Source organism: Phallusia mammillata, chromosome 6 (assembly GCF_965637545.1).
Source record: "Phallusia mammillata chromosome 6, kaPhaMamm4.hap1.1, whole genome shotgun sequence".
Lineage (NCBI taxonomy): Eukaryota > Metazoa > Chordata > Ascidiacea > Phlebobranchia > Ascidiidae > Phallusia > Phallusia mammillata.
The window spans coordinates 16,731,765-16,753,356 of NC_137257.1; the positions used below are offsets into that span (position 1 = coordinate 16,731,765).

Genomic DNA, 21,592 nt, shown 5'->3' on the forward strand with positions numbered 1-21,592 from the left:
ATAAAAAGGGTCCGTGACTACAAAAAGGTTGGGTTTAGCTAAACCCACCTAGGTGGTATGCAGCGATAGAAAAAATTATCCGGAATAAATGCAACACTGGTTTAATGTTAGCAAGCCATTACATTTTATCACAGTTTCAATGTTGCAAAGGAAGTTCCATTCTAGCCTACTGTTTTTTTTCGTGATTCGGATTTTATTACAACGTATTTTTTTTAAATGGACAAACGATCAAAGAGATGTGTCGTAACAAAACCTTGTACTTTTTCCCGCCAGTCCGTTTAATAAAGCGAAATAACATGAAAAGCGAAAACATCAATTGGAATGACTCACTGCTTCTTCCTTTGGGAAAAGCTAAGGAGAAATTCTTCGGTTTCCGCGTAAACGCGAATAAAGGATGCTGGGAGGAAAACAGGGCCTGGGACCTGTCGCTTGACGTAATAAAGGCCGGGTGGTGAAACTATCGTCAACCACGTGCGTTCCTCAGTAGCTAGTAGCTACCTCACAGTGCTGGCGCGAAAACTGCGGTCAAATATACTACGTAGCAACTAGCAACCAACAAAGCAAAAACTGTTTTTACTGCTTTTTATATATTTAATGTGACGACCAGGGACATTGATAAACGCTTGATATATTTTATATGTTACAATAATTTGTTTCCTTGACATGGTTCGATATTGTTTTCGTCAAAGGTTTGTATCATTATGCACGTGATTATAGTTTACCGGTAGTTCAATTAGTTCCCGGTTTCCCGCTCGTTGGAATTTAAAGAGAATAAATTAAGTCTTTTTTGTGCTAGAGCGCTATCAGCATGAATGTGAAACACAGTTCCTGGCAAAGGCCATGCACCAAGTCCGCGACAAATCTAAACGTGATTGCATAAGGCATTTTTGTTTTGTACACGAACGTGTTTTTTTCTTATGGGCTGAAGTATTTGTGCTAAAGCAGGATATTGGTAGTGTAAGTTTGACATGCTGCAGTCCAAATGCGACGTTTTATTGAGATTAGAACATCAAGATTATAAATCTTACAAGTCGCAGTCAATTGGATTTATAGGTGTACATGTACTTTGGGTCACAAAATGTCGGGACTGATATTTGTTGTTTTTAAAGTATTTGTGTGCCCTAAAGTTTTAACAAATGACAACCTGGAGACAGTTGGAAACAAAAATGCTACTGAGTCCATATAAATTATTACCTGCTATAAACGGTTTACTATCCCATGAGCTATGACCATTGAATTTTTTACATTCAATTAAATTGAAAAAAACATTGAAATTTTTACATTCAATTAAATTGATTTGCAATTCTGTGCCTAAAGTTATTGTGACTAATTAGAAATGCCAAATGTCCCTTGAGGCAAAAAAGAGACAATGCATGTATTGCACTCACTGACCTACTTAGCAATCAATAAGGTCTGTTGCAGTCCTTCTGGTCTGTTAACAGCTGTTACATATTTTGTCTTGCATGCTTAGTGACTTGGTTGTATGCAGTTGAGTGGCTGGCTGCTACGATGCATTTCTTAAAATGTTTGGGTTCTTGGTTTTGTTTCAAGCAGCTTTGCAAAAATATGCGGTTGTGGGTTTTGTTTCAGCAGGATTTGCATGCAAGAGTGCCCATATGGCATGCAGTTGTACAGGGTAGAAGTTTTAGAACTGTAAATTCATTGTGTTTAGTTTTACCAAAGTGCAGTGGCTGTGTTCTTCTTTTAATATACCCCATTTATATTTTTAGGTACTGCTATTTTTACTGTTTGTATATTCTGTGTGCCAAAAACAACAAAATGAAATTCGAGCTATTGCACATTTTAAGTCTGATTACTGCTGTCATTGAAGGGCTTTTCTTCACTGGTCTGATCTTTGGTTGGTCTTCAATTAGTTTTGTTTTAAAGCAAGAAGGTTACTTCAGTCTCTATTGTTCTTCTGGAAGCCTCAACACTTCAACATTAACAAATACATCTTCTAACATCACTGGAACTACCTCTACAGCAAATCCGACATGTACAGTCCAAGAAGAAAGTATCAATTTGGTGTTTACCATTGCCAGTGTTGCTCTATCATTTTCAACATTACCTAATGGAGCTATTTTTGACCATTTTGGGACTTGGGTTGCAAGAGTGTTTGCAATTCTGCTCTTCACATGTGGCTGTGTCTTGGTATCAGTGTCAAGCATTGCCACATCTTGGATGCTGTACCCAGCAATGTGCTGTTTGGCTGTCGGTGGCATTCTTATGCTTCTAACGAATATGCAGCTTGGAAATTTGTTTGGGCCTGCTCGGTCCTCTGTCATTACACTCCTAAACGGTGCTCTTGACTCATCATCATTTGTCTTTCTCTTAGTAAAGCTAGCTTATGATCAAGGTATACATTTAAGCACAATTTTTCAGTTTATTGCTATCTGCTCCATTTTTCAGTGGGCACGCACAATTCTTCTTTTACCAAAAATGCACATTCCTTTTCCATTGCCTAAAGGCAAATTTCAGTATGGTTTGCATGACTGCAAAACTAACGCCACAAACTTAGATAATGACGATCCCAGCAAGATACAGCTGCAAGAATCTGGGAATGATGAAACAGAAACCAAAAAAGAACCAGTAACTGCGGATTCAGATACAGTTACCTTTATCTCATGTGTTAAGTGTGTGAAATTCTGGACCAACTTAATGCATTTAAGCATTCTCCAACTGCGTAACTACTTCTTTCTTGGAACTTTTGTCACATGGATGGATGGACTTTTGCCAGCAGGCAGCAATGAATTAGGTGGATACATAAATGTTTTTGGAATCTGCCAGTTTTTCGGTGTCCTTACTGCACCGTTGAATGGTTTTCTAATTGATGGAACAAAAAAATGGTTCAGCAAATCAACAAGCGACCCAGCTATTGCTTCAGCAAAGGCTGTGTCAGTTTCTGCTTTTACAACCAGCTTATTGGGTGTTTTGTTTTCACTTATTGTAGCCATTCCTATTGCCCCAATCCAGTACATCTCATTTGTCCTTCAGGTGGTGTTTCGATCCTTTCTTTATGGTGGCAACGCTAGTTTTATTGCCTTTTCATTCCCGGTGCAACATTTTGGCAAGCTGTATGGCCTTACTATGACACTTGGTGGAGTGGTTGCCCTCTTACAATTTCCATTATTTAGTCTAGTGCTTCGAGCTTTAAACAAGGACTTCACATCTGTGAATATAGCTTACATAATAATCTGTGCTCTTACCAGTATTCATCCAGCATTGCTGTACTGGAGCAGTGTCAAGAAAGAAAAAAAGTTGAAAAGCAAACCTAAATCTGTGGAAAAGGAAAATCTTACTGCCAACTGCTAAAAAGGAAAACTTAAACGAATTGTTGCTGAAGTACAAGTTTTGAAGTCCTGGGGACTGAAATGTAATGCTTTGTTTTGGACACAAAATGGCCATGTAATTGTTGTAACACTGGATGTACATAGACAAGCCTAATTTTAGAGTGTTTAATTTATCACCCAACTCTTTTTGTGCTGCTGTTTTCAAGGCAATTTCCAGACTGTTTTGTGTGAAAATACTATGTAGTGTCATTTTTTGTACATATGTTCCTTTTTATTGTGGCTGTTTTTGTTTTGAGGGCATAGTGGGGGGGGGTGTTTCAAAACTTAAAATTCTTAATTAGTGTGTAATTTAATTTTCCTGTGTCCAAATTTTTTAAACCATAAATGGATCCAAATTTTTTATGTCGTTTTTTCAATTGTTGCATACACAAATGTTTTAGTGTCAATTACCTGCTATAATTTAAGATATTCCTTTTTTAAGTTATATGTACTATTTATCAAAATTTCCAAGTTCCATATGTCAATGCATATTTACACCCCACAATATTGTTGAAGAAAGTTACTGTTTGCAATTTAGTCATTTGATTCAAACATCCACACATGTAAATTCAATATCTTTCAATGACAATCTTATGAGCTTGAAAATGTGCCTTAGTTGGTTCACTACCTTTTTTGTGTGTAATTGTATAATTTATGTGCTAAAAACTAAACAATGTGCTACACTTCATTTTTTATTGCCATAAACTGATGCTGCTAATATCAACTGTAAAAAAGCTTGGATTAAGACTGATCAAAATTGTTTGTTTGTTTTCTATCTCAATTTTTTTGTATTTTTTTTAATGCAGACAAATGTTGGACCTATGATTTTTTGTTTACATTTAATAACAATGAGATCAAAAATCCTCAAATGTCTTTAAAAGAGATGTGTATGCATTGTGTGCTAATGCAATCTTCTAAATTGCCCGAATGGTTCTTATTTACTGAAATGTTGCTGTTTTTGTTGTTGTTTAGCATGGGTGATTTAATAGCTAATTCAGACACAATTTGGGTTTACCAGTTTCGAATTGTACTTCTTGGCGACTCAACAGTCGGAAAGTCGGCTCTGATACGACGATTTACGGATGGATGCTTCCTTGAGGTATTTATCATTTTTTTCTAACACCCATTTACCATAAATTAAAAAAATTAAAAATTTTTTTTACCGAAACCAGAAGCCATACAAATTTTTATCGAAAACCATGGAAATCTTTTTTACTGTAAGGGTTTTAAACATTTTTTTCACACCTTTTCTAAGAGTTAAAGAGCAAAAGTTGTATATTTTTGTTCTATTTTAGTTTTAGCAAATCATATTAAAATTAGGAGATATATAACATGCACATTTATGTTACAGTGTCTCATATATATGAGGGGCTTTTCTATACATGTAAATACATTTAAAACAGAAAATAGTTAATATATAATGAATGTTAAATGTTATCATTTTCTGTTCTTAAAAATACACTTGGGTCTATAAACTTCTATTTTGGTGTTTTTAAGTTGTAGGTTATTATGGGTCCCCTTCCCTGAAGGGGACACATATTGTTTTTGTCCGTATTTTTTTTTTCTTTTTTCTGTCTAACGCTGGTTTGTGAGACGCATTTGGTCAAGAAAGAGTGCTTCAAATTTATTCAAATTTGGACATATGTTAGATATTAATCCAAACTTGGTCCACCTGAAGTTTGACCCCAAATTACCCAGCGGTTCACCCACAGGCCCCCGAAACGTAAAATTTTTAACGCTGGTTTGTAACGCTCGTTTAGTGAAGAAAACGTGCTTTAAATATATTGAAATTTGGACATATGTTAGATATTAATCCAAACTTGGTCCACCAGAAGTTTGACCCCAAATTACCCAGCGGTTCACCCACAGGCCCCGAAACGTAAAATTTTTAACGCTAGTTTGTAACGCTCGTTTAGTAAAGAAAGAGTGCTTTAAATTTATTGAAATTTGGACATATGTTAGATATAAATCTGAACTTGGTCCACCTGAAGTTTGACCCCGAATGACCCAGTGACACACCCACAGGCCCCCGAAACGTAAATGTGTCTAACGCTCATTTGGTCAAGAAAGACACTGTAGGCAGAAGTCCCAAGAGAGTACGTTTACGAATAATAGGACAGAGCGGGAGGGCTCAGCTTGACGTTGGACAGACGTTTTACGAGACGTCGTTTCGGTGATTAGAAATCAGCTGTTTTGCACAGCAATGCTATGTCGTTTTATTAAGTTATCACTCACATTTTCAGTTTTGGCAAAGGTTTCACACATATGACGTGATTTAAAACCTAATAAGCGTGCTTCGGTTTCGTATATGTCAAGCAAAACTTTGTTAAATAAACTAAATATGAAAAAATAAACTTGACTTTTTTGCAAGATAAAAGTTTTTTTTAAATGCTCAGTGTCAGGTTGGCCGCTGCATGACCACGGGTTACTTAAGGTCAATTAGTAGGTATTACTAACACAGTTCAGAACTTTCTTTCGCCATAACGTAGCGTTTTTTTTTTTAATCAAATTCTCAAGGCATGTATATTTTAGGTCAAACGGTGTTGTTGAACACCAAGGATGGCGTGCTATTGAAAACGGTGTCAAAAGGTCAAACAGTCCTTTGGTGTGTACACCCTAAAGGTTACTACAGGTCAATGGTACTCGTTTGCGAAACAAAGTTAAATGAAAAACTCGTTTTGCGAAACAAAGTTAAATGAAAAGTTATGTATACACTTGCAGCAAATCGCTTTTTAATTGTCTGTAACACAACTGTTACAGCTTTCTAGAAAAAAATTGTGTTTAAAACCCGACCTTGGACGACAATATCTGGGTCAAAGCAAGAGATTAAATTGAAAGTATTTGTTTCGTTCTTTTTTATTGTTTTTGTAATTATACGACAATAATAGTGCAAAAAAATACAAACAAAATTTTTTTATTGTTGGGTTAATGCTTTCTAAAAATTTGTTCTTAAGAATTAAAAAGTCACCGCAACATTTGTTTACCGTAAATCCGCAAAAACATGCATGTGGGGACCCATTAGTTTTTGTTTACAAAAACAACCATATGTGTAGATCAAATGATATGTATAGTAAATTGGTAAATATCGTATAGAATATATAAAATGGAAGTATATCAGAAAGCCACCATTCTAGTTTTATTGGCTATTTGGAACAATTGGTTTTCCACACAAAATCAATATTTGTGGTTATATTGATTATTTAGCAATGAGCTATGTCCATTCAGGGCTGATTGACTGTGACCAAAATTTAATAATATTTTTCCCACAGTTAAAGCTGCTCCTGTTGATGTTTGTACCTCATTTACTCATTTACAAGTCATTAAATGATAAAGATCATTTATTTTTTAAATTAAAAAAAGATGATGCACGATTTTACTGATAAAATACCAAAACGCATTGCATTGCAACATGATATATGTTATTGCAATCATGAACGTTGTGTGAAAAAAAAAATGAAAAAACTAACCTGCCATTGAATGTAAGTTGTAGACCATACTTCATTCTGTACTTGTCTATCAGATGAAATCTGCAGAAACTTAAAATAAAACATTTTTCATCATTTTATTTTTTTGTTTGTCAAAATTAAAACAAAACATATTATCAGTAGATTAAACTTTTTATATATTTTCCAGGCATCAGATCCAACAGTTGGAGTTGATTTTTACTCAAGGTTAGTGGAAATTGCGCCATCCACAAGAGTGAAACTACAGGTGTGGGACACAGCTGGTCAGGAAAGATTTAGGTAAGTCATTTTAAAAGTATCAAGTGTATTAAACCTTAGATGTTAGGAATCTTTTTTATTTCTGTTTTTAAGTGCAGAAACACGGTTTTAGCAAAAACTGGGAAAAATAGGTACATACAGGTGTTTTTTTTTCAAAAAAAATTATATGTGGGCAATAACAGTCAAACAACACTACACAATTAATCAGACACTAAAATTATACTTTAATTTGTGGCTGACATTTAGTGCAAGCATGTACAACTTAAATAAAATTGCAACCTTTACCAAGTGTAAGTATTGTACATCACTTTTTGATTCTTGTTGAAAAAAAAATTTCCAGAAAAAATTACTTTCTTACAAATGTATTGTTCATAGATCCATAACACAATCATATTATCGGAACTCTGTTGGTGCCATCCTTGTTTATGATGTTGCAAACAGGGATAGCTTCGAGCACGTGTCATCTTGGGCCGAGGAGGCAAGACTACATGTGGCACCACGACCGATATCGTTTGTCCTTGTCGGACAGAAGTGTGACCTTGAAAATGAGAGAAAAGTAAAGTTTATATTGTGTAATGTTTTATTATAACCTTCGTTAACCTGTAAGTGTCTCTTTAGTGTAGGAGTGTCCAACTCAAACACACCGCCGTGGCAATTTTGGTTTTGAAATTTATTCGGGTTCCAACGTTTGGTACTTTTTCCAAATCATGTCTTAAACATCTGGACTTAATCCCAATATTTGGCTAATATGTAGAACCCTAATAAATGGTTAGAAAAAAATGTGTCGTGAAATGCAAGTAAACTTGTTGATGCTACTCCAGAAACCTTTTATTTTGTTTATGTGATGCTAGATACAAATCATTTCCAACGGGGCGTAAGTTTTGTCAAAAAATGAACAATTTAATTAGTGGGTTGTGTAACTTTACTACTGATAATCTTTACTGAAGTTAGAATAAAGGCCAAGAAGAATCAATAGAAACAAATGTATATAATTGCGTAACAAATCCTAATGTTTACCATATGAATGTGTAAAAGCTTGTGTGCCATTTTCAAATGCTCTGCGTGCCACTTTTGGCACACATGCAACATGTTGGACACCCCAGCTTTAGTGTAACTCTTCAATAAACTTGTTTGGCTTAAAGGCTGTATGAGCAAACAATATATATAAACCAATGCTTGCGGAAAATATCCTAGCAATAATCTTTTTCTCTGAGAACATTTCGAAATGTAAATTGTAGCTCTAATTAAAGGATTTTTGTAGGTCTAAAGGCAAAAGATTTAACATATGCATTGTAGACACTGTAACCTACACCAGGGCTTCTCAAACTTTCTTGCTGTGCGACCCCATTTTAGAAAAGAAATTTCCACGCGACCCCTTGATGGGTATAGCCTATACACGTGAATGATGTTTACACGATACATTTTCGCACATATACCATTTATTGTGACAATGTCATAACAACGAATGATGTTTCGCGACCCCAAAATTATATTTCACGACCCCAATTTGGGTCGCGACCCACAGTTTGAGAAGCCCTGACCTACACAGTGGTTATGTTCACCTCTACAAACTATTTCCAGGAACAATAATTACACCTCATTACATTGCAGGTTTCAACAGAGGAAGCGTCTGCGTTTGCGCGGATGCATAAGATGTTGTTTGTTGAAACATCCGCCAAACAGGGGTTAAATGTGGACCATTCATTTCTACTGCTCACTGAGCTAATATACAGGTACTTCAGCAATGATTCCTCAAATTTTATTTGTGTCTATACACAAGGTCACGCTAATGCCACTGCTAGCAACATTAGATGTGCACTTTTGTGCATGTGCATTTTGCTGTGGCCTGAGACCCAATTATAGAACTATAGCAGGGGCCTGCAAATACTTTTTAATGCATCCCAGAAAAGTAGGATTAAAGTTTCGCATGGCTTTTCATTATGGGTCCCCTTCCCTGAAGGGGACACATATTGTTTTTGTCCGTATTTTTTTTTTCTTTTTTCTGTCTAACGCTGGCTTGTTAGACGCGTTTGGTTAAGAAAGAGTGCTTCAAATTTATTCAAATTTGCACAGATGTTAGTTATTAATCTAAATTTGATCCTCCTGAAGTTTGACCCCGATTGACCCAGCGGTTCACCCACAGGCCCCCAAAATGCAAAATTTTTAAAACATGGTTTGTTATATGCGTTTGGTCAAGAAAGAGTGCTTCAAATTTGTTTAAATTTTGTCAGATGTTAGTTATTAACCAAAATTTGATCCTCCTGAAGTTTGACCCTGAATGACCCAAGGGTTCACCCACAGGCCCCCGAAACGTAAAATTTTTAACGCTGGTTTGTAACGCTCGTTTGGTAACGAAAGAGTGCTTCAGATTTATTCAAATTTGGACATATGTTAGTTATTAATCCAAACTTGATCCTCCAGAAGTTTGACCCCAAATTACCCAGCGGTTCACCCACAGGCCCCCGAAACGTAAATGTGTCTAACGCTCGTTTGGTCAAGAAAGACACTGTAGGCAGAAGTCCCAAGAGAGTAACTCACTGGTTTACGATAGCAGGAGGGCTCAGCTTGACGTCGGACAGACGTTTTACGAGACGTCGTTTTGGTGATCAGAAATCAGCTGTTTTGCACAGCAATGCTATTTCGTTTTATTAAGTTATCACTCACATTTTCAGTTTTGGCAAAGGTTTCACACCTATGACATGATTTAAACCTAATAAGCGTGCTTCGGTTTCGTATATGTCAAGCAAAACTTGTTAATCAAAATAAAGTTGAAAAAATAAACTTGACTTTTTTGCAAGATAAATGTTTTTTTTTTAAATGCTCGTTGTCAGGTCGGCCGCCGCATGACCACGGGTTACTTAAGGTCAACTAGTAGGTATTACTAACACAGTTCAGAACTTTCTTTCGTCATAACGTAGCGTTTTTTTGGCAATAAATTTAGGAATCAACACTCAAGGCATGTATAAATTAGGTTAAACGGTGTTGTTGAACAGTAAGGATGGCGTGCTATTGAAAACGGTGTCAATAGGTCAAACAGTAGTTGCACCCTGAGAGGTTACTACAGGTCAATGGTTTTGCGAAACAAAGTTAAATGAAAAACGAATTATTATGTGTACACTTGTAGCAAATTGCTTTTTAATTTAAAGTGTCTGTAACACAACTGTTACAGCTTTCTAGAAAAAAATGTGTTTAAAACCCGACCTTGGACGACAATATCTGGGTCAAAGCAAGAGATTAAATTGAAGTATTTGTTTCGTTCTTTTTTAATGTTTTTGTAATTAAATGACAATAATAGTGCAAAAAGAATACGAACAAAAATTTTTATTTGTTGCCACTTTTTATATTTTTTTTCGCTTAATTAAGTATTTGCCTCATTATCTAATGTGTAATGTTACCACAGTTTGTAGCACACACCTATAATTACACAGCACCAGGAGATGAGCTCTACCCCCAAATGGGACGCCCTGCCTTAATTACTGTCAACAAGATAAAAAAGACAAAGACATTGAGCTGTTGGTGGTTACATGTAGCTTAATTATGTTTTTAAACTAATAGGGTGCTTAGTTGTGGGAACACCAGCTAAAAAAACAATGATGGTCAAAATGACAATTTTAGTAATCAATCAAAACCACCAACAGCTGGTCTTCAGCTGACAATCACTGTTTACCTTTATTCAATTATAAAACAGTAAAACCATGGAATGATAAAATACTTAGTTAAAACAGAATCAGTCAGTTTTTGATGAAGAAATATATGTTACGCTTAAATGGCATCATCTGTGATTGATTCTGTTTTAACCGAGGATTTTATAGTCCATTGGGGTTACTACTTTAGGTCAGTCTGTAAATTGTGAGTATTTTTTTCCTTTGACACAACGAAACAAAGTGTATGAATCAACGGGAAAATCCAGTTTTACTCTGAATGCTTATTACAGTTTTTACTGTCAACTGCATATAACACATAAGTCAGACATATAATTCACATATAATTTCAGAATGGTTAAGTCAGGAGAACTAAGACCTGAGGATGGTTGGGAGGGAATAAAATGTGGATTAGTTCCTCCGCAAACACAAATAGATGAAGATTATTTGCCAACCAAACGGGGATGTTGCTACTAGCCGACTCTTGTGTGTTGCATGCTGGTTCATTTATTTCTTCAACCAATTTTTTTTCACTGTCAAATTTTGAATTGCTTGCATTTATATTGCTTTAGTGGAAATGACTGGTGTTTTAATTTTTCTGAGGGAAAAATGACTCCTATTCAAATTTCTTTTTGATTTGTTTTATCTTTTACTAAGTGTTTAAATATATAAAGCAAAGAAGAAATTATATACCTTAATATAGTAGGTGCTTGCTTTTTTATCAAACCTAACATTTATTGCTCTGCCAAAGATTTTAACAACTTGAACTGTTTCATTGAAATTTTAAATACTTTTTTGTATTTGCTGTGATATTCATACTGTTTGCACTGTTTATTTTACATGATGCTTGGTGGTCTAAAATTGACATATTTTCTTCAAAAGCAAAACCGTAAAAAGTATTTGATTTTACTGTGCTATGTTGTTTAACTGTTGTCAAAAGTTTTTTACCTGTTTTCTAGAAGCTTCCACTGTGTTTTTAGGAAACTTATATGAAAGATACTACCACAAAGTTGGTGTTATATGTTAGATGGCCAAAGTGTTTTGTGTTGTGTTATACTAACTGACCAAACCCCACTAGTCTAACATTAGATGTTGTGTTGTGCAATTCCTTTACTATATTGTTACACTTTTTTAAAATTCTCTGGGTCCTCACACTGTCTGTCTATTAAAATGTTGCCATATTTGCACACAAAGATACTGCTGAGATGTATGTATAATTTTTTTATTACCTGGTAAACTTCACTTGGTGTTAGAATTTAAAAATGTGTTTCGGTTTTATCACACTGAAGGCTGTTCCATTTTTTAATCCACCATTTACGTTAAATAAAAACAAACTTTAATATGTTAAATGACAAATATTATTGTTGCTTTTGAAATTTATTATTTTTAAAGAGATTTATCATTTGATTTATACATGAAAAAGTTCTGTCTCTTGAAACATAGTTTGTTACAAATTTCTAAAGTTTTCATGGTGCAGTATTTTCTGTTTATCTTTATCAATCATATCTGTTGTATATTTTTTATTCTGCACCTATCATGTCTCATTTCTAACCCTGTGTTCTCAAGCCTCATTTTGCACCCTGTATCATGGTTTGCAGAAATGCAAAATAAACTTGCTGGTGTTTTGTATTTGTACCACGCAGTGTAGTATTGCACACAAACAAATTTGCCATCTCACATTGTGTTAGATAGTGGCAAGTACTAAAATCACCTAATACAGTGGTTCCCAACCATTTTTGATGAATTCCTCCCTTGACAATTTAAAACATTTTGATACCTCCCTTATACACTACATAGTAGACAGTGGTGGGATTCAGCCGATTCTCACCAAATTTTATGAGATCAGCGAACCGGTTAGCATTACTGGTTACTGTCAATGGACTTTTTGTAACAGAACTGGCTAAAACAATATGACTTTTGTGATAGAACCGGCTGACAAAAAATCGGAATCCCACCACTGATAGTATATGCTAAATTATACAAAGGTCATTTAAAATTGGGTCTTTTGTCAACTTTACAGGTAATATTCCCAGAGCTGTAGGTGTCTATTTTCAAACCACATGTAAAAATTAAAGTAAATTCCTCCCCCTAAAATTGTAATTTTTTTTCCAGTTGGGAACCACTGACCTAATACATAAAGTTTTGTTACACTCCACAAACAATTTTCAACATTTAGAAAGAGCAAAAAGGTACCTAAAATACAATTGTACTATTACAAAAAAGTAACTTAAACAAATGCTCCTTCAAATAGAGATTGAAATATACTTAAATTTGCCAGGTAAACCACACAAAATAGTTACTGCTTTTAAAACCAAAAAGCCATCATGAAATAAAAAGTATCAGAACAAAGAAGCAAAACAAATGAGTTATCCACAAAAATAACAATATTCTATTGTGTTCCACTATTAAACCTTGTTTGTTACATAGCTGCAAAACCATTTAGCACCAAATAGTATAAGAAAACCTATTAGCAGCACCTATGAGATATGGCACAGTCAAAAAATAAACAAAAGACAATACACTAGGTAATGCCATTTAAAAGTGTTCTCAGTTGATACAAACAAAAATTCAAAACAGCTCAATAATGCAAAAAAATCAATAAAAACAGCATAGAGTCTGCATTTACAAAACATGCAATTGAAAACATTTTGTTTTTTCACATAAATGTGTTGAGTATTATGGCAAAATTTTGACAATCACAATGCTTAGAATACAGTTCAGTTTTTGAACTTAACTAGAAAACATGCCTAAAAGACAAAAGCAATTTTACTGATATGCAAACACAAAACCTCAATTGCTTGTTGGACAACATCAACACACAAATGTAAAAAAGAGATGCTTGCTAGAAAACTTATAACATGGCACTTCTCAAAGTCATCTCACACTTTGTAGCTGGTCAGATAACCACTGAATTCCTTCGTTTAAACCTTCTCCAGTCATTGCATTACTTGCGCTGGATATAAAAATAATGTATTATTTGTGTATTTTAACAAAATTTACCGGAGCCAATATAGTGTTCCGCTGCCTAGTGCTTTGTCAGAGACTAGACATAACACAAAGTGTTTGTTTATATGCTTTCGCTATTTCTCGTGCTCATAGAATGAAACGGCATGGTCAATACGGTCACGTGATATACTGTTAACATAGAGATCATATATTACTAATTGTAAACACTACATTCCTCCCTAAGTTATAGATGTTAAATCACAAAGTTATTTAACATAATACACAATGGCAGTTTGTTTAGAAAAGACACAGTACAATGACACTTACTGCTATATGAAAATACAAAAAGGTATTCGGATACAATTTGGCAAGATAACACAGTTTGTTTGACACTCATACATTGGCTTCTTATAAAAAGGATGTTTGAAGTACGTTGTGAAGAATAGCACTGAATACGTTGTGTGAAGAATAGCACTATAGGTAAAGAAATGCAATATACAAGCAAATCAAATATTCACACTAACACTTAAATGTAAGTACCATCTCTCAGATGTTGAGGGGGTCTACGATTTCTAGTAGGGTAACGACGAACAGGGTCATTTTCTACAATATCATTTGCATTTTGTTCTTCACAAGGTGTTGTGTTATCATGGTCATATGTAAAGTACGGGTGATCATCATCTGTATGTACATCATGTTGTGATGTTTTGTTTATTTTCTTAAAGAATGATGAATTTCTGGTTACTGTTTTGTATTTGTTTTGTGCCGTGATCATTGTGCCTTTGATGTGTGTAACTGTGAATGCATTTGGATTATATGGAAGCATTAATTTTCCTTCTTTTCTTTCTTTCAAAAGAACTTTATCTCCAATTTGAAAATGAGATTCTTTTGCATGCACTTGGTTGTCGGCATATTTCTTCATCTTCTTTTTAGCATGTTCATCTGTGATGCGAAGTTGTGTATCTTCCTTCTTCTCATCAATGTGAGGAATGGTGATTTGGATTTTTCTTCCGAATAGTAATTCAGCAGGACTCACTTGTGTTGTAGAATGAGGTGTTGCTCTGTAGTTTCTCAGAAATTGGTGTAGATTACTTTTCCACGAGTTAGTTTCAGCATTCATGATTCTCACAGCTTTGTTAAGAGTTTTCATGAATCGTTCTGCTTCAGCATTTGCTTTTGGCCAATGTGGAGTAATCTTTCGATGAGTAAATCCAAGTTGTTTTGCAAATTTCTTAAACTCATGACTGTTAAATGGTGGACCATTATCAGTTTTTAAGATATTTGGTATCCCAAAGCATGAAAATGTCTTTTCCAATATAGGAATGACTGATGTTGCTTTTGTGGACCTGATAACTTCAACAATTGGATATCTCGAGTAATCATCAATTAATACAAAAAGATATTCTCCTGAGGGAAATGGGCCTGAGAAATCTAAACTAAGTTCTGTCCATGGACTTTTAGGTAGTTCAGACATTTGCAGTGGTTGATAATTATTGGTAACTGTAGCAGCTTGGCAGTATATACAATCTTTAACAGTTTCTTCCACTGTTTTGTCTATTCCAGGAAACCAGACATGTTCTCGAAGGAGTTTCTTGGTTTTTACAATCCCTTGGTGTCCTTCATGTGCTAATTTGATGACTTTCTTTTGGAGTATTTTTGGAATGATTATTTTTGAGCCTTTCAGAAGTAGACCATCTTCTGTTACTGACAATTCATTTCTGATTAACAAGAATGGTTTAAGACTTGAATCTTTTATTTCTTCTTTCCATTTGTTGCTTCTTGTCATTTCAATCACTTTTTGAAGTTTTTCATCATTTTGTAAGGCTTGTTGTAGTTCAGCTTTTGTTAATGCTGCTGGTATAGCTGATGTGGCAACAAAATTGATGTATTTTTCAGTATCATTTGTTTCTTGTACTGAATGATGTGTAATAGGATGTCTTGACATGTAGTCTGCTGGGTTGTCTTTGCCGGGACGGTATACAACCTTGAAATTGTACGCTTGCAATCTCAAATTCCATCTTTCAATTCTTGCTGGAGGCTTTGATGATGGGTTTTTGAATATTAATTCTAGAGGCTTGTGATCTGTTACAAGTGTAAATGGTTTTTGTATTCCATACAAATAAAGGTGAAAATGTTCACATCCCCATACAATTGCTAATGCTTCACGTTCTGTTTGCGAATATCTTTGTTCAACTGGTGTCAGCACTTTGCTGGCATAAGCAATGATGTGGAGGTTTTTGTTTTCATCTCGTTGGGTAAGGACAGCACCTAATCCAACTGGACTTGCATCGACTACTAGCTCAGTGTCCTTTTCTTGATCAAAATAGTGTATGACAGATTTGTTTGTTAAACTGTCTTTTAGTTGTTGTAATGCATGATCATGTTTTGCATTCCACTTCCAGGGAGAATTCTTGTGAGTAAGTTCTCTTAACGGTTGAGTAATCGTAGCATAATCTTTTATCAACCTTGAACAGTAATTTGCTAATCCAAGTAAGCTTCTTACTTCTTGTACTGATTTGGGAATTTCAGCATTTTTGATTGCTTCAATTTTCTTTTCTTGAGCATAGATTCCTGATTTGCTCACCACAAATCCAAAGAATTCAAGTTTAGACTTGTTAAACTCACATTTTTTCTTGTTCAATGTAAGATTCTTCTCTCTTAGAGTGTTAAGTACTGCAGTAAGACTTTTGTCATGTTCGACTTTTGTCTTTCCAAATACAATGATGTCATCACTAACATTCAATGCACCTGGTATGCCTTCAATCAGTTGTTGAATAATCTTCTGAAATAATTCTGCAGCTGAACATACTCCGAAGTTCAATCGTTTGTATCTGTAAAGACCATCATGTGTTGAGAAAGTTGTGATGTATCTACTGTTTTCATCCAACTCAATTTGATGATATCCTTTGTTAAGATCCAACTTGGAGAATACTGTTGCTCCATTCAAACTGTGAATCATATCATCAAGTGTAGGACAGATGTGTCTTTCTCTGTGTATAGCTCTATTGGCTTGCCTCATGTCAACACAGATGCGAACTTCTTCTGGACTATTTGGTTTTGGTGGAGTAACTATTGGAGAAACCCACGGGGTAGGACCTTTAACCTTTTCAATAATGTCATTCTTTTCAAGATACTCAAGTTCTTTCTTTACTTTGTCTCTGATGTGGAAAGGTATTCTTCTGTGGGGCTGTGCGACTGGTTGCACTGACTTGTCAATGTGCAGCTTTGCTTTGTATCCTTTCAGTTTGCCTATTCCTTCAAATCGGTCAGCGAATGATTTAAGGATATTTTCTTCTGCAGCCTTTACTACAGTGTTTGCAACTTCAAGCAAATGTAGCTTTTTGGATGTGCCATAACTCAACAAACATCCATGTTTACCTTTCACCACATACAACTTTGTCTTGATTTTGTAACTTGCTGTTCTGACTTCAGCATGTATCTTTCCCAATATGGGCAGTGGTCTCTTTGCTCCATATGCATGTATTACTGTTTCAGTATCTTCAAGTGTGCAATCTTTCAACTTTTGGAGAGTTTTCTCATCGATTATGTTTACAGATGCACCAGAATCAACTACGAAAGGAATTTCTTGTTCATTCACTTTCAAGATCATGTGAGGTGTTTTGTGGTTAATACTTTTCACTGTACACATGGATACACATTGTGATTCTTCATCACTGTAATCTGAACCAGAGGTGTTTTCTGCATTTCTCACATGCTTCCTATTTCTGTTCATGAAACAACATTGGGGAAAATGATTGTACTTTCCACACTTGGAACATTTCTTTCCATATGCTGGACAAGACTTGCGTCCATGTTTATGAGGGTAGTTTCCTGCACAAAAGTAGCATTTCCTTTGTCTCAAGTCTTCTTGGTCGACTGATACTCTTCTCTTCTCTTTTGGAAATCTTTTCTGCTTTACTCTGGAAACCATTTCTTCATTTGTTGTTTCCAACTTCACTCGATTTGCAATTGCTTTTGCTTGGACTTCTGATGATTCCATTGAATATGCAATATCAAGTAGTTGTGTTAAATTGATATCTTTCTTTTCAAGTGCTCTTAATCTCAACTTGTTATCTCTGCACTTGCTGATGATTTGACTTTTGATCTCTTTGTCTCGATCAGTGAAATCACAATCAACAGATAATTGTCGAAGACGTGAATAAAATTGATTCATGTTTTCATCTTCTTCTTGTTTCGTCTCACGAAACTTGAATATTTCATAATCAACATGTTTCATTGGAATAAAGTACTTGTTAAGAGCTTGCAGAGCTTTGTTATACTCTTCAGCATTGCCATTATCTGGTAATGTTTCAAAAATGTCAAATACTTCTGCTCCTGCATAATGTAGCAAACAAGCACGTTTAATCTTGTCACTTGTGATGTCTTTTACCACAAATAAGTTTTCAAGGCGTTTCACCCATTTTGTCCAACGTGTACCAGCTGTTGAATGATCGGTAACGTCAAATGGAGGTAAACTATCTGACAGTGTAGCAGCCATCTTGTTTTGTTCTGCTTTTTCGTCTGTCTTTCTCCTCAACTTTTAGGTGTTTTACGAGTTTCAAGGTGACTTTAAAAGTATCTTCGTCAATCCTTGATTACGATTAATTATCCTCGTCGCCAGTTATAGTGTTCCGCTGCCTAGTGCTTTGTCAGAGACTAGACATAACACAAAGTGTTTGTTTATATGCTTTCGCTATTTCTCGTGCTCATAGAATGAAACGGCATGGTCAATACGGTCACGTGATATACTGTTAACATAGAGATCATATATTACTAATTGTAAACACTACAGCCAACTTCACACACCAAAATAACACATGTGAAAATTTGAAAACCCCTACTTGACCAATTAGGATGAACATAAATTCATAACTGGGATCAATCAGGTTGCATACTGTGACTTACTTGACCAAATGAGAATTAACAAACTTGTGTTTTGCATAAACTGTTGCTGCCAGGCATAATGTATCAACAACTTTTTAGCTCTTCCAGCAGTCTTCATTACAATATGGCGGCGTTTCGATGTCCCATGTGAGACACCTTTATCAGGGCAATGACATAAATTGAAAACCCAAAGTTATCATAAAGTGAAAACGGTGGTGAAACACACAAAAAAGCGGGGGGGAAAGAAGTAACATTAGGGGGTTTGTGGTTACTTAACTCAGTTGACCCTATTACACCAACCATTGTTGTCAACAACATGTGTTATTGACATATATTTTAAAGGATGACATCTGATTGTAAATCAATTTTGTTAATTTGGGATTAGGTGCCAGACAAACCCAAACCTGTGATAAGCGTGAAATTTTTTGTAACACATACAGATTCATAATGCCAAGTGTGTGCTACTCACATGGTACCGGTCATGACTACAGCATTTTAAAGAGGCAACGAAGCTTACATGGGGTTATAATTTAACATGCAATTTTTAGCAATATTTTGATGCCTGGAAACCACTGCATAACCTTTGCAGTCAACTGTAACAATTAAGAAAGTTTTAGTAGAATCAGAAGTTATTTTGTTTCTACTCATAACCACTCTTACCCCGACCCTTGACCAACATTCAGTTTCATGTACTTACTAAACCAAATGGTATTTAAAGCATGTTGTTTGTTACTTTTCTACCTCAAATTAGTGAACCAAATTATGAATGGTTTGTATTATTAACAAATATTATTAGGCCTAAAGGTCTGTGACAATGTTATATTTTTGCTCCCAAAATTAAGTTCGTAAAATACGAATATAATTTTTTTTCAGGCAATTCAAATCAAACAATATTTTACAAATGAAGATTTTTGTACTTTACTATCTCACCAGATAGTGCTAATGCACTGCAAACAATGCTTAGATCAGTATGCATACAGCTTGAACCATCATGCATAATTTACACTAACATATGCTTTCTCTAAAAACACCTCTGGGTTATTGATAAGCTATGCATGGAGCTTGTTGCAAAAACAAGAACCCCCTTAGAATTTTTTTGTTGAATAATGTGATTTTTAAGATCCAAACATACATACCTAATATTCCATGGCTTTTCTTTCAAGTTGTCAAGACCTAAAATCTGAGAGCATTGAACTGCTGATAATGAATCTCGTAAATCCATTTTGTTTGCATAAAACAAAATTGGGATCCTTTTTGCTTTGACATCTGAAACAGAAATTGTTCCTTATTGTCATTGATCACCACATAATTGGGTTATCACATCAAGTAACTGAAGGATTGCCTGAGTTCAGGAGCAAGTGCTATGCTTTGTTGAGCAACAATCAATCATTGATATGCGTTCGCTAATTTTTATGCTTGGGTTTAGCAGCAATATACAGTAATGACAACCATGTTGTGCACAACAAAACTCATAGAATCCCCCAAATTTTAATATTCCACAAAGTGAAGTTAACAAAAGACCCAATTTTCAATGATCCTTGTATGGTTTAGCATCTACTATGTAACATAATACAGAGAAATAAAAATGTTTTAAATTGCTAAAAAAGGGATTTTTTGAAAAAGGTTGAGAACCACTGCATTAAAGTATTGTTCTAGCAAAATCAAATAAATAACTGGTTTGCGAATCAGTATTCAGCCTTCCAAAAAATATTAAAACTATTGTTAATTTTTTTTCTAATAATATAACAGTAAACCTTACTTTGGTTGTCGAGCAACTGGTCCAACTCATCCTTGGCAACTAACATTCGAATCTTGTCAGCGCTGTCAATCACAAATATGATGCCATGTGTTTCCTTGTAATAATGTGCCCACAAATTTCTGTACCGTCCCTGACCAGACATGTCAATCACAGTGAAAACCAAACTGTAAAGACCAAAAGTATATTAATTTTGCATTGTGGTTACTAAAATACAAAGTTATAGCTCTCTCACTAAGTTTATCAATTCCTTGCATGACTACAGAAAACCAGCATTTTTTCACTATCATTCAGTGTGGCTAATTTGTACATTCTATTTTGAGAAACAAAGGCATTATTTTCGCAATATGACAGAAGTCTCATACTCAGAGAAAGCTGTAAGTTACTCTCTTATGTTGGCAGCTTAGCCACAAGATTAGTTTCAGCAAGCAGAGGCACAGTTTGCTCTTAAAAGCAAGACAGGACATCAGATAAAGTTATAAATATATATTTTTTACTCAAAAAAATTAAATTTATTTTTCATTTGCAAATTAATGCCACCCTGTTTTTGGTCTGCAAATGTCACAAATTTTGCTCCCTAACTTTACCAGTAACTTTTTGTATTAAAAGTCATTTTGAGCAATCATAAATTAGTACTATACCTTGAAGTAACAAATTTTTCAACGTTAAAGCCAACAGTAGGAACCACATCTTGTTGTGTAGCATCGGGAGCTTTTAACTTGTTGATGATAGTCGTTTTTCCGCTATTATCAAGCCCAACACATAATATATTTGCCTCCTTCTTCTTTGCCTTTAGCCACCCGAAAAGCCGGTCCATAAAACCCATGACAATGTAAAGTAGTTTGAGTCAGAAAAGCATTAATTTGTCAACAATTCGAACCGACTTTTTTGGCTTCTGTTTTAATTCTTGTTACTTGGACAACATCTGCATACTTTCATGCTTTACTAACCATGCGTTACTAACAATTTCGTAAAAATAATGACATTTAATTTAAATTTTAAAGCTTTTTTTTTAAAAAAGGTATTAATTTTTAAAAACCAAGTCAAGCAGGTTTAAGATTTATTACATTCCAAGCAAAGTCTGCCAATTTTGTAAAGATTGATCACATTTTTTCAAAATCTACATTTTTTTCTGAAGGAAAAGAAATATGTGCATTTATACTTTTCTGAAACAAACATTAATTTTTTGAATCATTATTTAAAGCTATTATGCGCATATTATTTTGTTGTTTAGATAATAACCATTCAAAAAATATAAATTATTTTGTCCCTTTCGCCCCAAAATAAATTTTGTGCGGAGCAGAGGTTCGGTAA

At 34.8% G+C, this 21,592-nt stretch overlaps 3 protein-coding genes across 3 annotated transcripts; 2 read left to right on the forward strand and 1 right to left on the reverse strand.

Annotated features, from left to right (window-relative positions):
* Positions 1–1,445: 1,445 nt before the first annotated feature.
* On the forward strand, positions 1,446–4,301 carry LOC145232445 (equilibrative nucleobase transporter 1-like). The gene has a single exon (XM_080097070.1). The coding sequence runs from the start codon at positions 1,510–1,512 to the stop codon at positions 3,310–3,312; it is 1,803 nt and encodes a 600-aa protein (XP_079953196.1). The 5' UTR covers positions 1,446–1,509; the 3' UTR covers positions 3,313–4,301.
* On the forward strand, positions 4,198–12,321 carry LOC145232448 (ras-related protein Rab-39B-like). Its single transcript, XM_080097073.1, has 5 exons — positions 4,198–4,428; positions 6,963–7,072; positions 7,427–7,607; positions 8,663–8,784; positions 11,046–12,321. The coding sequence occupies exons 1-5, from the start codon at positions 4,198–4,200 to the stop codon at positions 11,167–11,169; spliced, it is 768 nt and encodes a 255-aa protein (XP_079953199.1). The 3' UTR covers positions 11,170–12,321.
* Positions 12,301–21,242, reverse strand: LOC145232449 (ADP-ribosylation factor-like protein 6). Its single transcript, XM_080097074.1, has 4 exons — positions 20,920–21,242; positions 20,282–20,445; positions 19,659–19,788; positions 12,301–13,645 (listed from the first exon to the last, which is right to left on the reverse strand). Exons 1-4 carry the CDS (start codon positions 21,102–21,104, stop codon positions 13,567–13,569), a joined length of 558 nt encoding a protein of 185 aa, XP_079953200.1. The 5' UTR covers positions 21,105–21,242; the 3' UTR covers positions 12,301–13,566.
* Between the last annotated feature and the right edge of the window lie 350 nt (positions 21,243–21,592).